At 40.5% G+C, this 17,954-nt stretch overlaps 1 protein-coding gene across 3 annotated transcripts; it reads right to left on the bottom strand.

The window, feature by feature from the left end:
• Positions 1-864: 864 nt before the first annotated feature.
• On the bottom strand, positions 865-12,248 carry LOC146484771 (uncharacterized). Of its 3 annotated transcripts, XR_014863519.1 has the most exons (6): positions 12,121-12,248; positions 6,868-6,953; positions 6,414-6,557; positions 5,986-5,998; positions 5,508-5,896; positions 865-979 (listed from the first exon to the last, which is right to left on the bottom strand). XR_014863519.1 is itself a non-coding variant. In XM_085104214.1 (4 exons), the coding sequence occupies exons 1-4, from the start codon at positions 12,200-12,202 to the stop codon at positions 5,775-5,777; spliced, it is 483 nt and encodes a 160-aa protein (XP_084960340.1). In that variant the 5' UTR covers positions 12,203-12,248; the 3' UTR covers positions 5,361-5,774. The 3 variants fall into 3 exon arrangements, 1 of the variants encoding a protein (XP_084960340.1); XR_014863518.1 differs by lacking the exon at positions 5,986-5,998 and having other exon boundaries at positions 5,508-5,945; XM_085104214.1 differs by lacking the exons at positions 865-979; positions 5,986-5,998 and having other exon boundaries at positions 5,361-5,945.
• Between the last annotated feature and the right edge of the window lie 5,706 nt (positions 12,249-17,954).

The following is a 17,954-nucleotide window of genomic DNA, read 5'->3' as shown; positions in this document are numbered from 1 at the left end:
CCTGTCGCTCTTTTAAAGTTTTTCTGAGAATTGTAGTTAGGGATATTGCTTCCGTGCAGAACGCCCGTTTTCTGGCTTCTAATCAAATAATTCTTCGGACATTACTTTGATACCCCGGATAAATAAAAATCGACATCCCGTGTTAATTATAATGTTTTGGTATAGAAGTTGTTGATTCTTTGTCTAAAGGAACTACTAGGCAAGCAAAAGTCACTTTGCAGCTTTAATGACAGTTCATACTTTCTTTATAACTGACCTTGAATATAAAAAAGAGATCAGTCACAAAATATAACTGAATAATCAACTGGAATTAGTGAAAAGTTTCCGCTCCTTAAGAAGTCCTTCTTCTTGGAGCGTTCGTTGGCCTTCGCCTGCCTGCAGGGCTCATACTCGCCGGAAAAATCCTTTTAGGAGGTTTTCCGTAAGGTAAAAGAGAAAAGTTCAAACCGAATCAGCGAAAATTCTCTTGCAGGAAACTTGGAGTAAACGCACAATAAAAGACGACAATTGAGGAAACTGAGACGGCAAACCGACCCTGAAAGCTGCTTATTTACGAATTTCTTCAACGCTTGTAGTCCCCTGCATAAATTGCTTTCTTCTGGTCATTTGCAGCATAGAAATAACACACGGAGGCGACCCGATGCACCCCTTTTATCTCCATATGGGAGCGCCCTCCCCCCTCCCCCTCTTCTTCTCCGGTTTCCCCCTCATTGTCCAGTTTCCTCGTGGTTAATCGGCGTACCCTTCATCATTTCTCAGTTTTAAGGAGTTTCCTCTTGGCTAATCCCCATTCAGAAGTGTGTACCTTACACTTTGGGGACCGAAGAGAAGGAAGATGGCTGCTTATTGTGTCATTCAACGCACCTCAGTTTTTTCAGTAGGTAGCCTATGACCATGGACACAAATGTGACGGCAATATTCAGTACAATCCAAAACAACATTACATCCCACAGCATGTCTCTGATCATCAGAAGGTAACCTAGGGAACAAAAATACAAATCGTATCAGCTCTGGCTTTGCCGTCATATAGCGTTTTACGTTGGGTAGAAGAACATGACGTATCCCCCCTTTTTTACGCTTATGGAGCACTCCCCTCTATTTTATTTTATTTTATTTTGCTTCGCCTACAGGCACAGGAAAAAGAAGGATAACAACTCGCGTGTACTGACAGGGAGCTCACAACATTTTAACCAATTGTAGTGAACCCATTGTAAAACAACCCTGAATATAAAAGCCAATTTATAAGTAATATAAATTTAAGTTAATGCAAACAACCATGAAAGGGAGGTCAGAGAATTGAGATGAGCTACCCTTCTGAAACAAACTGTTTGTCACGCAATATTCCACCGTGACAAGATTCTCTTTTTCCCCTCGTGACGCGTTAGCTCTAGACCAATCACATTCATGCTTTTCCTTCATGTCAGTCAAAGACCATGCGGCCGTATCTTCACACTGTAGTTCACTTCAAGTTCTCTGACCTCCCAGAGACTGTTTGAGAAATTGTAGCTAATTGTGAATTTTTGCCGTTATTACTCGTCTGAACTTCGCTCTAGCGGAGTTTTTTAGTGTGTTTTGGTTCGTTTCTACGAACTTCCGTTCAAGTTTACGTACACAGACAAGGACAATGCCGCCGCTTCGTCGAAAGTCCCGCGTTCAAGAGAGGAATGTGGTCGCCGATGCCGCACTTCTGAACAGTTTTTCGGTCCAAAAACTAAGAAACTTGTGCCGACAAAAGAAGATTGCTTCCACCGGCAACAGGGCCACTCTTTTGAACCGGCTAAGAGGGTCTGGTCCCCAAGTCACGGCTTCAAACGCAAATCTGCGAGAACCAAATCTACCAAACAACGTGGGGGTAAATTCCCAAGACCATGTGGTCAACGCAAATGCGAACGATGCCACCTTCTCGCAAGGACAATTAAATACAATTCGCCAACTGGTTCAGGAGTCTATCGCTGCTGCCTCGAGGGAACTCGCCAACGAAGCAGCTCTGGCCGCTGTTCAGGTTTTGCAGCCAAGTTCCTCGCAAACAGCTTCAAATCCCATTCCCGCCACAGCAGCCATCGAGCCTGTCACACTACAGCAAACAGCAACTCCATCGAATGTATGTCAACATGCGGCGCCATTCCAGGACATCCCTGCGCAATACGTGAAGGATATACAGTCCGGTGAGTTCTTTGAGTTATCAAAGCTCCTTCCAAAAAGTCTAGCAGAGTTCAATGAGGATGATACTCTGGTGCTCACCCTTGACAATTCAGTTGTTCGAGTCTCAAAGAAAGGCAAAACATCCACCTCTATCACAGAGATTGATCAGTGGACCACCGCGTTCACGACGTATATGATCGTTTTCACGCAGAAGTTCCCTCTGCGTTCCCAAGAGCTATTACAGTACCTTAGCTTGATTAGGTATGCTGCACGGGTACATAAGGGTCTAGGATGGGCAATTTATGATTATAAATTCCGCCAAAAAGCTGGTCAACATAAGACCCGTGTGTGGTCGGAAATTGATCAGCAGCTATGGCTTACGATATTTACGGTGGCACCATCTGTGCTAAAGGAGGAGTATCCTCTTTTTTCAAATGGACCCCAAACTAGTAGTGTCTCAACTGGGGCCGAGCGCAGAGGCACTTGCCATAACTTCAACCGTAGTGGGTGGTGCAACAGGGACCCCTGTAGTTTCAAACATGTCTGTAACAAGTGTGCAGGGGCACACCCGGGACGTGACTGCCCCAAACTTCCAGGGAAACTACGAGAGCCCAGGGAACACGATCGAGACACTGCAAGGGATGGACACAAGGGAACCCTTCACTCCAACCCTTCCCGGAGAAAGTGAAGCATTCACTGGGTCCTTACCCACTCCTATTAATGTCAATAACCTAGAGAGGGTGCTTATTGACCACCCAGACCATTTATTTGTCTTGAGTTTATGTAACAGTCTTAGGTATGGTGCAGATATTGGATACAAAGGGGCCCGGGTTCCAAGATTTTTCCCGAAACTTACCAACAGCATTAGTCGGCCACTTTCCGATGGCCGAATTCCATTTGCAGTCTTGTATATTCTAGATTGATTTTATGAGCTTATTTTCTTCTTATTGTTCGTCTATGGGGAATACACTTTGTGTATTTTTGGGGATGAAGTGCTCCATACAGGTCGCCCCTTTGCCCCATAGACTCACATGGTCAGTTTTGGTGGCAGAATGGGCCCCCCATATATCCTTGTTACCATGGTAACAATGAACTTCTTATCATGGTAACAATGAGCTAAACCTTTGTTGTTGTTGTGGTTGTCCCCAGGGGGCCTGGGAATTAGGATCCCAGAGAGAGGATTAGGACCTCTCTGTAGCCTGGGGACTTGATGGACTCATGAAAAAGAGGGAGAGGATTACCACCTCTCATGGCCTGGGGATTAGGACTCCAGAGAGAGGATTAGGACCTCTCTTTAGCCTGGTTGTTGTTGTGTGACAAATGTTATTATTGTGTGAGTCCTCTCGTTCCCAACCACCTTACATTGTACCTGTCTCATCTTGTAAGATTCCAATAATATTGGCAACTCGAGCACTTCATCCCCTACCCCCTTTCTCCCATACATTTGTTGTTGTTATCTTGTTCGATATTTTCATGGGTTGGGAGCATTAAAGCCAATTTATAAGTAATATAAATTTAAGTTAATGCAAACAACCATGAAAGGGTGGTCAGAGAATTGAGATGAGCTACCCTTCTGAAACAAACTGTTTGTCACGCAATATTCCACCGTGACAAGATTCTCTTTTTCCCCTCGTGACGCGTTAGCTCTAGACCAATCACATTCATGCTTTTCCTTCATGTCAGTCAAAGACCATGCGGCCGTATCTTCACACTGTAGTTCACTTCAAGTTCTCTGACCTCCCAGAGACTGTTTGAGAAATTCCCACCCACCCAACCCTCTTAGGCTTTCCAAGGGCCTTACCTTGTAAACATTTAAGTATGGCATTTACTGTATTGGAAAAAACCTACTGTTATGTAGAGGGTTCCTTTACCTATCATTCTGGTTTCAAGTATTATAGTTATCAAGCCCAGTGCTGTTGGTCTTGGGCAATGTCTTTCCTTATTGAGACATTTTTCTAATTAATATTGTTACTGTTATCGTTGGCTCTATGTGAGCGGTGTAAATTTTTAAGTAGGTATAGTTTTATCAACTAAATACTGCTAGACATAATTCATACCGCTTTGTAGTTGGTTCTATCTTTATTGGTACAAATTAATGTTCTAATTATCCAGCCCAGTGCTGTTGGACTTGAGCAGTGTGTTTGCTCATTGAGACATTCTATAATTGTTATTGTTATTGTTTCGCTCTCTGTGAGCAGTGTAATTTTTAAGTATAATGTTATCAACTATATTGGTAAAAACTGTTACTGTTAGTGTCAAGCGTAGGGCTGTTTGAACACTTGGACTCTGTTAGTAGCATTAGCTAATTCAAATATTTTGTTGTTCACTTTTGGTTGCAATAGACATGGCCGCCCATCGGCTAGCTCACATGCCTAGAACAACATTTATAATTGTTTCTCGTTTGAAGTAAATAAACTGTGGGAAGGGGATGAAGTGCTCCATACAGGTCGCCCCTTTGCCCCATTGACTCACATGGTCAGTTTTGGTGGCAGAATGGGCCCCCATATATCCTTGTTACCATGGTAACAATGAACTTCTTATCATGGTAACAATGAGCTAAACCTTTGTTGTTGTTGTGGTTGTCCCCAGGGGGCCTGGGAATTAGGATCCCAGAGAGAGGATTAGGACCTCTCTGTAGCCTGGGGACTTGATGGACTCATGAAAAAGAGGGAGAGGATTACCACCTCTCATGGCCTGGGGATTAGGACTCCAGAGAGAGGATTAGGACCTCTCTTTAGCCTGGTTGTTGTTGTGTGACAAATGTTATTATTGTGTGAGTCCTCTCGTTCCCAACCACCTTACATTGTACCTGTCTCATCTTGTAAGATTCCAATAATATTGGCAACTCGAGCACTTCATCCCCTACCCCCTTTCTCCCATACATTTGTTGTTGTTATCTTGTTCGATATTTTCATGGGTTGGGAGCATTAAAACATCCAGAAACTACAGAACAGTTAAAATTAAACAAGTCAATTAACGATCGAGGGTTAGAGCCATGTTACACTTGACGCATGTATATTACATGCGCGTGCTAGATGGACCTAAAGAAAGTCTGGATTAATTGGAAAAATAGGATATTTACTGAAAAGAGCCGAACTTAATTGAATAGAATTCAATAGATTGGGTTGGATTAGATTCAATTCAGCTGGTGTGAATGGATTTAACGGCCAGAAGATGTATTAGGCTGAAATTACCGACTGTTTTTTCACCCATGAATGGAATGTTCAGCACACAATCGGGATGACACAGAATTAGACAATATCTTAATTTTACATCAGCTGACGATGCGCCACTATCCTTATCAATGGCTCTGTTTCTGGAGCGAACAAAATATGTGATACAGACTTCACAAGTTGTTTACTTACCCTCGATGTGATCTGTATACACCATCACAGCAAAATCCCTCAAGTAAATCAATCCATATATCGCTATCCGCGACAATTTCCATCCAAAATCCAAGGCCATATCCACCACGACCTTTCCTCCATCAAACACTTCATCTGCCAACCAGTTCACAGTTTCAATCGTTGTTTCCACAATTGACATTCCTGTCCCTACAACCATCGCTACAAAATCCAATACTTTCACAGTAACCATCTTTCCTGTGTTCCAACCCTTTCCTGTTATCACTCTTAACCCGTACAACACTTTTCTTGCCACGATCCTCCTTGTTTCTTTACCGAGCGAGCCAAAGACCAAACTTTTGAGATGAAGTCAGGAACCCTTGGTTTGCAGGTGCCATTGTTGGTTCGTGGGCTGGTTGTATGACGGGAGACTAAAGGACACGTTCCGATGCTGTGGATCTGAAAATAGCAAATGAGAGAAAACAAGATGCCATTATAGTGTCAATGGCAGGCTGTGAAGGTATTAAATACGGCGTGAGTTTTTATAAGCAGCTGACTGACTGATTAACTAACTGATCAGTGGTTCTGACTTGTTGATTGATTCAATTGACTGATTGATTGAATGATCGATCGATCATTTAATGATCCGTAGGTTGGTCGGCAGGTCCGCTCTTTGACTGACTGACTGACAGACTGACTGACTGACAAACTAACTGACTGATGACAGACTGACTGACTGACTGACTTACGGACAAACTGACTGACTGAAAGAAAGACTGACCGATTTATTGACTGATTTACTGACTGATTGACTGACTGACTGACTTACGAACTGACTGACTGATTGACCGACTGACTGATTGACTGACTGACTGACTGACTGACTGAGGCTGACAAATCATAGCGCCAGGCTAATAATTAACACACCTTTTCACGTTTCATGTCGTCGTTTGGTGTCCAGATGGTGCCCGTATTCGGTATGCCGTTTCCCTTTTTTCCTTTGTCACCACTTACATCAAGGTTCATCGTTAAACTGACTTGCTCCGACTCCACACTTAATAAAAACTGATTCTGTAAAAAGGATATAACAAAAATTTAAGTGAAGATTTTGTGAGGATCCCAAATATTTTTTATCCAGTGGAAAATTCAATTTTTGAAATAGGGTTGATTCTGAAACAGATGCTGAGGCATTTAAATATAAAATAACAAGCCTCAAAGGGGCGCGAGCGGATTAAACGAAAACAAAACAATAGCGCAAAAATTAAACAGTCTCAATTAAGAAGAAAACTTGTCTATTTGTTTGTTTTATTTTGTTTCCAGTTTATTGTTGTTTGGGCCTCGCTTAAAACATTTTTATATAAAGCATAAAAGTTACACCAACCTGAGCTAGCCAGGTCCCAGTCACCGTGATATCATTTCTGCTTTCCTTGAAGAACAAATCGTTCTCAATGACAATAGTTTCGAACTCTGGAAATTAAAGTGGCAGTTAATTTTTAACATTCGCGTAATTTTTAAGAGCGGATGTCTGTAAATATCAACCAGAGGTGTGCAATAGCGAAAAATTCAAAATTCTCAAAAAAATTCACAACATAGCCCACGGTAAACTATTGCAAGAAATACATGTTTTACTTCGATCCGATAATTATTTTTGATGTGAGGCTATGATCTTGAATTCACCGCTCCTGAACCGGTTTTTCGGTGTCTGACACCACATGTTGCGAAGACCTTGTTTTAAAAATCAAACCAGTTTTGTTCCAAACAAAAAACATCCAGTCTGATAAAGTACATAATTATGGACATCATGAATGGTATCTTACTCATCTGAAGTGAAAATTAAATATTTAGGAGATTTTTCAATATTTACAATTTTTTAAGCGATTTCTCGTGATGCCAAATTGACAAATTTGCGAGGCTAAAATCATCAACTGGTACATGGTGTTGAGGATAAAGATTTACACCACGTGAAAGAGCATCATTTCTTCTTATAAAATCCGCTTTCAAAACTATGGGCAACACAGAAGGAAATTTTTGAGGTCGCGAATTACAAGTAGCACTTTAGTGAAATTTGAGCTTTTCTGTCACGGCATTCCGTTGCTAAAACTCAGATAAACACAGCATGAAAACGTTTCAAGCAACAATGGTTTATTAATTCTTGCTACAGGGCACTGCCTGTGCATGACCTATGCTTGTAAGACTATTTTCCTTGGTTTTCTATCTTTTAGGGGCAGTGTCAAAGATTTTAGCGGAGTTCAAAAGTCGTACACAGGTCAGTTTACGCTGTCAACCGGTCGCAACACTAGTAAATATGGAATAAAAATGGAGCAAATAGCTAAGAGTGCTATATAATTCATACCTTTGAGCGGCCACACTGGATGTTTAAGAAATATGGGACATCTATAGGAAACATCGTAACACTTTAGGCCGTTTTATACATTTGGTCACAAAGATTGTGTTACATACATTTCACCGGTAGACCGCTGACCTTGCACTTACGTACGCCCTTGTCCACGGGATAGAAATCGATGTTTCGTCCAGCTAGACCCCAAAGACAATTAGATAATCAGTTCAAACTGAGATTACGGTTTTGGGTTATCACAATTTTATCTGGTTGCGTCTACACTCGCGCAGTTGTTTTGATTTTTGATAAAGTTTTTCAAATTTCAGTCTAACGTAGCCTGCGAATACAGCCGCCCCTCATCGCTCCCGTCCCCGTGGGGCGTTTCGCGAGGTTACCATGAATGCTACTCAAGGAGAGTTAAAAGCAATGTGACTGTCTAGTTCATCTGGATAAGACCCAATTTTCAATTTATTGTTCACACAAATTGTCTGTTGTATGATAAGATAGTTCATCCATCAGTAATGGAATTTGAGCAGACAAAGTTTGGTTTCTTTGGCCTTAATGGGTCAAAGTAAGAACACGATCCAACAAGATCATGTTGCCTGAATATATGGTGCTATGTTCTGAATTTTTAGAGTACTTACGAAAGCCGACAGGCACTAATATCGAGGTCATCTTGTGGATAAGTCTAGATTGCACAAATGTGATGCCCCGATCTCCCTTCGTTTGCTTGAAATGATTAGCTGCCCAACTGGTGGGACCGGCGCAGAATCGGTTTAGGCAGCGCCGTCTGATGCCATAAGCATCTCGATGTCTTGAGCAAATAGACCTCTTTAGATGGCTGTCATCGATTTCGAAGATATCAAGGGAAATTTTGCCCTGAAGTTTAGTCAGTTAGTTTTGTCACTTTGTAGAACTGGCTTTACAGCCAAAGGAGCGTAAAAAAAAAAAAAATAAAATAAATAACTTTTATTTACCCTCGGCAGTCTTTATAGCACAAGTGCTAGTGGGGCCGAGCATTGAGCTTCATAAAGAAATAATAGCGTAGCAGTGCCGTCCAGGCTGTGAAACCCTGGCCCTCTTTCTGACAAAAATTGCTCTCCCTACCCTCCTCCCTTATTCCTACTGACAATGTACTGTGGTCGACTGTAGCAGGTGTGAGTCGTACTGCAGGAAATATTGGGGAAAATAGGGACGACAGTGGTGACGCAACCCCGTTTCCCTCCTCGCTCTTACCCTGCCGCCTCCCCACTAAGCTCCCCATTCTTTACGTCGGGAAACTGTAACAGTGACAAAGCACAGGGCCAAATAACTTTTAAAAAAAAATCACTTAATGTAAATGTGTGTGGATGTAATAACCAGTAATTCAGAATCAAATTGCAAGCGTTATTAAAGGTAATTCTTATTTAAGGTCAGGAGTTTTGCGTTACATTAATTCGATACCTGCTCTGCCTACGAGAAGCTCCGCCTCAGTTTTCAGTGTTCAGTCAGCAAATCCCGTGGCCCTTAGATAGTTTCGAATGTCTGTCGTACAATCTCTGATTGGAATACATTGGGTATTCGCTGGATTTCCAACACTTTGTCCACATTGTCCTCCAACAATCGAGGCATACTCACACGATGCCATTTCGGCTCAATTTGTTTGAACGCCGTGAAACCAGAATCGAGCATTAAAGTTGGATTGCAGAGCAAAATAAACAAACTGAAGCGATCTGAATACCAACGTGGGCTAACTGCACGTTTAGAAAGTTCAGTGGCAGAAAATACAGCTCACAAGTAAATCGCAGTTACAGTTTGTATCGAAGGAGCAGTGAAAAATTACCCTTGGCACGCGCCCGGGGGGTACCATTCGAGCAGAGGCCCTTTGATCTTCCTAGATAAGTTGAAGGGCCTCTGCTCGCAGGGCACCCGGGGGGTGAACCTTTATATAAAAATTGACGGGGGTGATCGTAGCTTTCGGGGGTTAAAATTCGTGGTTTGGTACCTGTCAAAGGTATGGCGGTACCTTTTAGCCAGTTTTAGGGTATTGAGCGAAAACATATAAGAGAAAGTTATTATAAATATCAGTCAACTGTCACTAAGCGTATTCATTTTAGAATTGGTACCACTAAGTGGGAAAATTATACAGACCACGGCTACAAAACAAATTCTGGTACCTTTTAGTTGTACTTTTCAAAATTTATGACGATCAACTCGTCAATTTGATATAGGAGCCCCCCTCCCCCTGGGGGCAAATGGTCTGCGCAAACTGTAACGCAATCTCTGCCGTTAAACGTATTTTTAAATCGCGGCAAAATGCATGTATCGTTCCTGATTGATGTGATGGTTTCTACAATGTACAGAAAGCTCGCTAAAAAGGTATGAATTACGTAGCACTTGTAGCTATTGTTTCATTTGTTCTAAAGTAAGATTCAAAGCAAAACATTCTGGTCCGAATTCAAAACGTTGACTACGTAAACTGACCTTTGTGACCTTTATACGCTTTTGAACTCGGGGTCTAATAAAACTGCTACAATCTTTTGTGCCTGCCCGAAATGATTAAAAACCATTGAAAGTAATATTATGAACCTGAGCCATAACCTCTAGCAAGTACCAACAAACAATTGTTGTTTGAAACGTTTTCATGTTGTGTTTATCTGAGTTTTAGCATCGGAATGCCGTGACAGAAAAGTTCAAATTTCACTTAAGTACTACTTGTAATTCGCGGCCTCAAAAATCTCCTTTTGTGTTGCCCATAGTTTTGAAAGCGGATTTTATAAGAAAAAATGATGCTCTTTCACGTGGTGTAAATCTTTATCCTCAACACCATGTACCAGTTGATGATTTTAGCCTCGCAAATTTGTCAATTTGGCATCACGAGAAATCGCTTAAAAAATTGTAAATATTGAAAAATCTCCTAAATATTTAATTTTCACTTCAGATGAGTAAGATACCATTCATGATGTCCATAATTATGTACTTTATCAGACTGGATGTTTTTTTGTTTGGAACAAAACTGGTTTGATTTTTAAAACAAGGTCTTCGCAACATGTGGTGTCAGACACCGAAAACCTGGTTCAGGAGCGGTGAATTCAAGATCATAGCCTCACATCAAAAATAATTATCGGATCGAAGTAAAACATGTATTTCTTGCAATAGTTTACCGTGGGCTATGTTGTGAATTTTTTTGAGAATTTTGAATTTTTCGCTATTGCACACCTCTGGTTGATGTTTACAGACATCCGCTCTTAAGTTCAAGTACTGTTGTACACGACGCGATAACAACCCATTTTGAACCTCATTATGAAAGCGAAGCTAAGTGTATAGTTTTTTTTTTAATGAAAATTAGTTTTTATTCATATGCAAACAAAACAAATTTTCAAACTTGACCTCACTTTCATAATGAAGTTCAAAATAACTCAGAAAAAATTACAAAAAAAGCATTGGGTGCATCCCGACCTCCAAGGCAGTGTTGACTAGCAAAGTGAAACTCGGTTCTCTTTTCGCAAAGATTGCGTAGCCTGCCTAGCGTAAGTAATTTTTTGGACGTGATTGTGCTTTGACTTATCACTCGCATCACCAGGAGTCTCCAGCGCGCACTCTTCAACGCAAATCGCGCCCGAAATTGCAAAGCGATTGCTGCAAGGTTGCACACGAGTTTGCAAACTTTACGTAGTTAGCAATGCATTTTTTGCAGCTTGTCTTGCAATTTTGAGGCGTAATATTTTCATCCCTTGAGATAAAAGTTGCAGTAAGCGTCGCCTAGTCACATTAACATACGTACTGGCCATAACCATCCAAGAAATGTTCAACGGGCAACAAATGCAGCGTAAAAGGATGTAGTAGTATCAGCGAGAGGGACAAGACAAATCAAAACACAAGCTGTAAGTTTGCTGGGTGCAATGTTGCATCAAACTTTTGAGCCTTAAAATGTGTGTTTCTTCTCTTTTCGGCCACGCAGGCGCAGACAGTGAAGAATGTGCGCGCTTAAGAAAATAAGAAAGAGTCAGAAAGCACGCGCGCTAAATGTTTGTGGAAATTTCCATGGTAACCAGAAACCTGCTCGTTTGTTTGTTGAGTTCTCTTTGCGCAAAATAAAAATGGATTTTTCAAATGTGAATTGGTAAAAAATGTTTGTTTCGTCAGAGGCTGTCGTTCTTCCAGGTTTGATTGCGGGGAAAAATGAAAGTTGACTTTTTTTAGAAAACTATACGCATTTCATAATGAAAGAATAAATTTTTCTAACATTCAAAGAGTAACTTTACGTGTGAGCGAAAATTAAGCGAAAAAGATGTTGAAAACTTGAGTAACGCTTACCTTCTCTGTATGCACGTTGCTTTAGGCCTTGCAACATACAGAACGCGAATATAAACGCGACAAGCAGAGGTAGAAGCCTCATACTTATCACAAACTTTCCAAGTTCTCGAAAACCTGACTTGTTTGATTCACAAAATCAGCGAACTGAATGTTTGACGTCACATAGGGAGTTTATAACGCAGGCAGCGCGTGCGAGATCAGACGATTCCTCATTCCCATGTTGCACTGGGAAATAGGATGATGAGGCGAAATTTAAAGCTTGATAATGAAGGTACATCTATTATTTTTTACCACAACAGTGGTCCCAGTGCAAATACAGTCAACTTCCTTTATTGTGGACACCCTCGGGACCGCGAGTTAGTGTCCTTAATAGCGAGAGTCCGTGATGCAGTCAACTCACACCTTTCGGACACCTTGCTATTACGGACACCCCGATAATACGGAAAGCAGCTAAATCCCCGGCAAAAATAAATTACAGACGTTTGACTGAAATAAAGAGTTGACTGTACCTGGGTTCGTAAGGATCGGCACATAGGCAACAGTTGTTCCTAAGTATATTTGCTGTTGTCATTCCTGTAACTAAACCAGGACTTAAGTAATAGGGCGGTTTTCAATTGAGTGTCGAAAGTAATTTCGCGCCATTTGCTTTGGTCTTGCATTACTACGCTCTGTGATTGGTTAACAAAAATCACACCACTTTCTCAACCAATGGAAATACAAACCAAAAGCAATTGTGTTTTCGCCGCATGCGTTTTCGATCCTGTGCTTGGCGCCGGTTACATGTATTTGCTTCGAATTCTGATTGGTTCGTTGTGTTGTTTACATGCATCTGTTGTGATTGGCCAGAGTAATTACTTTCGTTTTGGTGTTACGACGCTTGATTGGAAACCGCTCTATCACCCATGCATGCGTTATAATGGTCCCCCAATTCGAAGTATGTAGAGGAAGGACTCTAGTGTGATCAGATATAGAGGAATTCTTTCATGCGGTGCTGACAAGAGAAAAAAAGGGTACGACTTGGTGATGATCATAATACTGAAAAAGATGCATGGTTCTAACTTTTGAGTCTGTAGATGAAATCCTAAAGTGTGACCATTCAAATGAAAGCTACTGAGCAGTACTTTCTTGTGGTGCTGTTTATTATGCTATACAAGGTGGTTCTTACTTTTGAGTCTGTGGATAAAATCCTAAAGTGTGACCATTCAAATGAAAGCTGTTTATTGTGTTGTAAAAGACGTTTCTAACTTTTGAGTATGTGGATGAAATCCTCAAGTTTGACCGTTCAATTAAAACTGCTTCTGAGCAGTACTTTCCTGTGGTCCTCGTGTTTATTACGATCTTCAAGGTGGTTTTAACTTGACGCGTTAACTTAACTTTGGTCCCAGACGATAGGGGCAGGTTCCCAGTGGTGATTGCGTTGAACATTTCTTGGATGGACACTCGACTAAGATTACGGGTAGTACATTTATTAAGGCGAGTAGGCGACGCTTAGTGCAATTTTTATCTCAACGGATAAAATTATTGCGTCTCGACGTTGCGAGGCAAGTTGTAGAAAATGCGTTGCTAACTGCACAAAGTTTGCAAACTCGGTTGCAGCCTTGCCGGAATCGTCTGCGTAACGGGAAATCCTGAAACCTTAGGTCATGTCGTTAAAAGAATGATAAGAACACGAAGCTTTATTTGCCTGACCGTACATTTATACAGCTGTGTTGCAAAAGCACAGAGATAAACTTTGGTGTGAACCTAAATTGCAGCACCGAACGAAAACATTATAGCAAACTATAATTAAATGTTGTCTCATGCACTCCAATTTCATTTTATCACGGTCCTTTAAAGAAGTAAATTTGCCTGACATAACACAAATTTTTTTCTTTTTTTCTTAGGGAACGGAATCATATGCCCGAATTTAAGAGCTACTGTTAGCTTTCCGAAAATGCTACTTGACCTTTTTTCGTATTTTCAACGATGTATTTGTCCACCGAAAACAAACTGGATATTGGTTTTTCAGCGATATCATTGGACGTTCACTAAAGACGCTAGTTTTTCTTCAAAATTTATTCCGATTTTCCGAAGCGGTTAATGTCTCTCCGAACATGCAAAGATATACATTGAAAGGAACTGCTTTGGTTTTCCTTTTCAGTGACGATTGATAAAGATTTTTCACGCAAACAAAACAAGATGAATTAAATTGAATTAAATTACCGTATTCGATAAACCGCCCTGGGCGCTTATTTAATTTTGGGCCCATGAGGATCGGCGCTTATTCGAGAGTAGGCGCTTAATATAATTTCCAACATCTTCAGTAAGCGAGGACATTTTGAGAGAATTGCAAAACAAGGCATGACAAGTTTATTTCGCTTCAACAAGACAAAGCAAAGTGCAAAAGCTATCATAAAGAAGGCATAAGCAATATAAAAGTTCATTGACCACCATATCTAAAACAAATTTTGGAACACAACTGACGCTCCTCTTACTTCGCGATCGGATAGGGCTAGTACAGAAATATGTTTTTTTTATTGGGAGAGGGGTAGGGTGGTCGATTATTCGAGGGTGGGCGCTTATAAACTTTTTGGGATTTCAGGGTGGGCGGTTATTCGAGGTGGGCTCTTAATCGAATAAATATGGTAATGAAATTTAATTTTGCCACCTTCTTAAAACATCTCCAGAAAAAGTTCAGTCTTAATATGTCTCGATCATATCTTCGAATTCCTTTTTCATCAAATTACTTTGATTCCATCCTATTAACATGAACTCATTCGTCTCCTGCATTCAAAGATAGACTTCTTTTTAAAATTATCAATCACAATTTTCAGTCCGGCACTCTCTGCGGTGATACCTGACCTCATCTTCGATCGCCGTATTTCAGTTGTACGCCTTTCATCCTATGAATTGGGGGATGTACTTTTAAAGAGAGAGAAAAACGGCGAATATGGTTTTCCGATCTAGCACTGACCTTGAAATGACTGACTTCTCTAAACGTGCAAACTTTTAACCTAAAAATTTACTTCTCTAAATATGGGGGATGGTTATGCATCGCAACGCCCCCCCCCCCCCCCCACCCAATTTCTTTCCATCTCTTCCCCGGTTCGTCCGCTCATAAAGGCCTCAGTTTAAGGACGGTGCCTACTATTGTCACTGCGCATACGTTGTGCGCATCTCGTGATACTCGGGGGTAACCATGCATTTTCTAGAGATACTAGAGCTTCAATTTGGAAAAAAACGCCACAGATTGCTTTGTACTTTACTGCTTTGTAGAGTAACTGTAGCCAAGTTATCTCTAAAAAATGCGGGGTTACCCCCAATTTTCTTTTGGGATTCCAATAGCCCTTGCTGAGATCTGCTTTTCCCGCATATTCGTAAACCGCGCAAAAATACTTCGGTATTAGTAGCCACCGACCTGAAACAGTTTTAAGATTTGTTTCAACACTCGTTCAACATTTTGTTGAACCAAATGTTGAGACGTTTGAGCAAGTCGTTCAACATTGTCGAAAGTGTTAAAAATGTTGAAAGCGTGTTAAAACAATTATAAATTTAGTTGGTTTTTAAACTTTTATTCAACATCGCTCCAACATTTCCTTTTTTCTCGAAAATGTTGGATGATCAAGTGTTGAATCAGTGAATCAGTTCCTAGAAATATTAGGTCAACTGTTGGCCCGATGTTGAAACCATTTGAACAGCCTCCAAACGGCCTCCACACAACATTGTTTTCGCGTTCAATATTTGACCAACATTATCTTGGTCAAATATTGAGGCTGTCTAGACGGGCTTTAAAATGTGGGAGCTTTTTGATGTGCGTTAGCGTAAGAATAAAAAGTTTATTCACCTTGCAGATGTCCTGGAAATCCATAACCCGGCATTTTTAAATCCGGTTTGGTGATACTAGCTGAAAATACAGTATAAATAAATAGAAATTTCTGAATTCATAACAGTCTCATTGTACTGTGGTTATTGAAGGCCGAAATTCACCTTTCGAATTTTAAAATAAATAATAAATAAAAGTGGTTCGAATCGTTGATCACTGTTAACGTTGATGAATTACGATGTTTTTACCGACATGGAGTGAGACTGTAGGTAGAAAGCTAAGAAACGGAGTAGGCCATTACAAATTCTACTGCCAATAATACTGAGCATGCGTTGGGTATACGTAATCACATATCGAATACATTCGAAGCTGTCGTAAGCCGACCACCTCGGGAATTTGAAAAAGTTGTCGTAACTAGAGCTGGTCGCCTGAATCCTTAGGTCACGCCGTTATAAGAATGATAAGAACACGAAACTTTATTTGCCCGACGGTACGTTTATACAGCTGTGTTGCAAAAGCCAACTTTGATGTGAACCTAAATTGCATCTGTTGAATCACGAGCACCGAACGAAAACATTATAGCAAACTATCATTAAAATGATGTTTCATGCATACCAATTTCATTTTATGTCCTTTGAAGAAGTAAATTTGGATGAGATAACACAAGTTTTTTTTCTTAATTAGCTGGAAACAAAACTTTTAGTGAACGGAATCATATGCCCGAATTTACGAGCTGCTATTGGCTTTCCGAAAATGCTAGCTGGCCTTTTCAGTTTTCGTACTTTTAATGATGTATTTGTCCCACTGAAAACAAAGGGAATTGGTTTTTCGGCGATTGGACTTTCACAGTTAAGATAACGCTAGTTTTTCTTCCAAATCTGGCCGAATTTCTTAAGCGGTTAATGTCTCTCCGAACATGCAAACATATACACCGAGAGGAACCATTTGGTTTTCCTTTTCAGTGACGACTGATAAATATTTTTCACGCAAATAAAACAAGATGAATTAAACTGATTTAAATTCAGTTAACGAAATTTCGTCACCTTCTTAAAACATCTCCAGGCAAAATTCAGTCTTAAAATGTCTCGATCATATATTTGAATTCCTTTTTCATTAAAGTACTTTGATTCCTATTAACATGAACTCCTTCGTCTCCAGCATTCAAAGATAGACTGCTTTTTAAAATTATCAATCACAATTTCCAGTCACTCTCTGTGGTGATACCTGACCTCATCTTCGCCGCATTTCGTTGTACGCTTTTCATCCTATGAATTGGGGGACGTACTTTTAAAGAGAGTAAAACGGCGAATATGGTTTTCCGATTTAGCACTGACTTTGAAATGACTACAAACTTTTAACCTACAAATTTACTACTCTAAAGATATGGGGGATGGTGATGCATCGCAACCCCCCCCCCTCCCCCCGCTCCTTCCACTTCCTTCCCATCTCTTCCCCGGTCTGTCCGCTCATAAAGGCTCGAGTTTAAACAGTTTCAAGATTTGTTTCAACACTCGTTCAACATTTTGTTGAACCAAATGTTGAGACGTTTGAACAAGTCTTTCAACATTGTCGAAAGTGTTAAAAATGTTGAAAGCGTGTTAAAACAATTATAAATTTAGTTGGTTTTTAAACTTTTATTCAACATCGCTCCAACATTTCCTTTTTTCTCGAAAATGTTGGATGATCAAGTGTTGAATCAGTGAATCAGTTCCTAGAAATTTTAGGTGAACTGTTGGCCCGATGTTGAAACCATTTGAACAGCCTCCAAACGGCCTCCACACAACATTGTTTTCGCCTTCAATATTTGACCAACATTATCTTGGTCAAATATTGAGGCTGTCTAGACGGGCTTTAAAATGTGGGAGCTTTTTGATGTGCGTTAGCGTAAGAATAAAAAGTTTATTCACCTTGCAGATGTCCTGGAAATCTATAACCCTGCATTTTTAAATCCGATTCGGTGATACTAGCTGAAACCACAGTACACAGTATAAATAAATAGAATTTTCATAACAGTTTTATTGTGGTTATTATA

This window comes from Pavona decussata, unplaced genomic scaffold (genome assembly GCF_977016875.1).
Source record: "Pavona decussata unplaced genomic scaffold, jaPavDecu1.1 SCAFFOLD_29, whole genome shotgun sequence".
In the NCBI taxonomy this organism is placed as follows: domain Eukaryota; kingdom Metazoa; phylum Cnidaria; class Anthozoa; order Scleractinia; family Agariciidae; genus Pavona; species Pavona decussata.
The sequence above is the reverse complement of the archived record's forward strand: the minus strand, read 5'-3'. Positions and strand labels throughout refer to the sequence as shown.

Coding starts and splice junctions, on each gene's coding strand:
- LOC146484771 (XM_085104214.1), bottom strand. CDS start 12,202: ATGAGGCTTCTACCTCTGCTTGTCGCGTTTATATTCGCGTTCTGTATG. Junction 6,954..12,120: donor GCAACGTGCATACAGAGAAG/GTAAGCGTTACT, acceptor TTTAATTTCCAG/AGTTCGAAACTATTGTCATT. Junction 6,558..6,867: donor CTGGGACCTGGCTAGCTCAG/GTTGGTGTAACT, acceptor TCCTTTTTACAG/AATCAGTTTTTATTAAGTGT.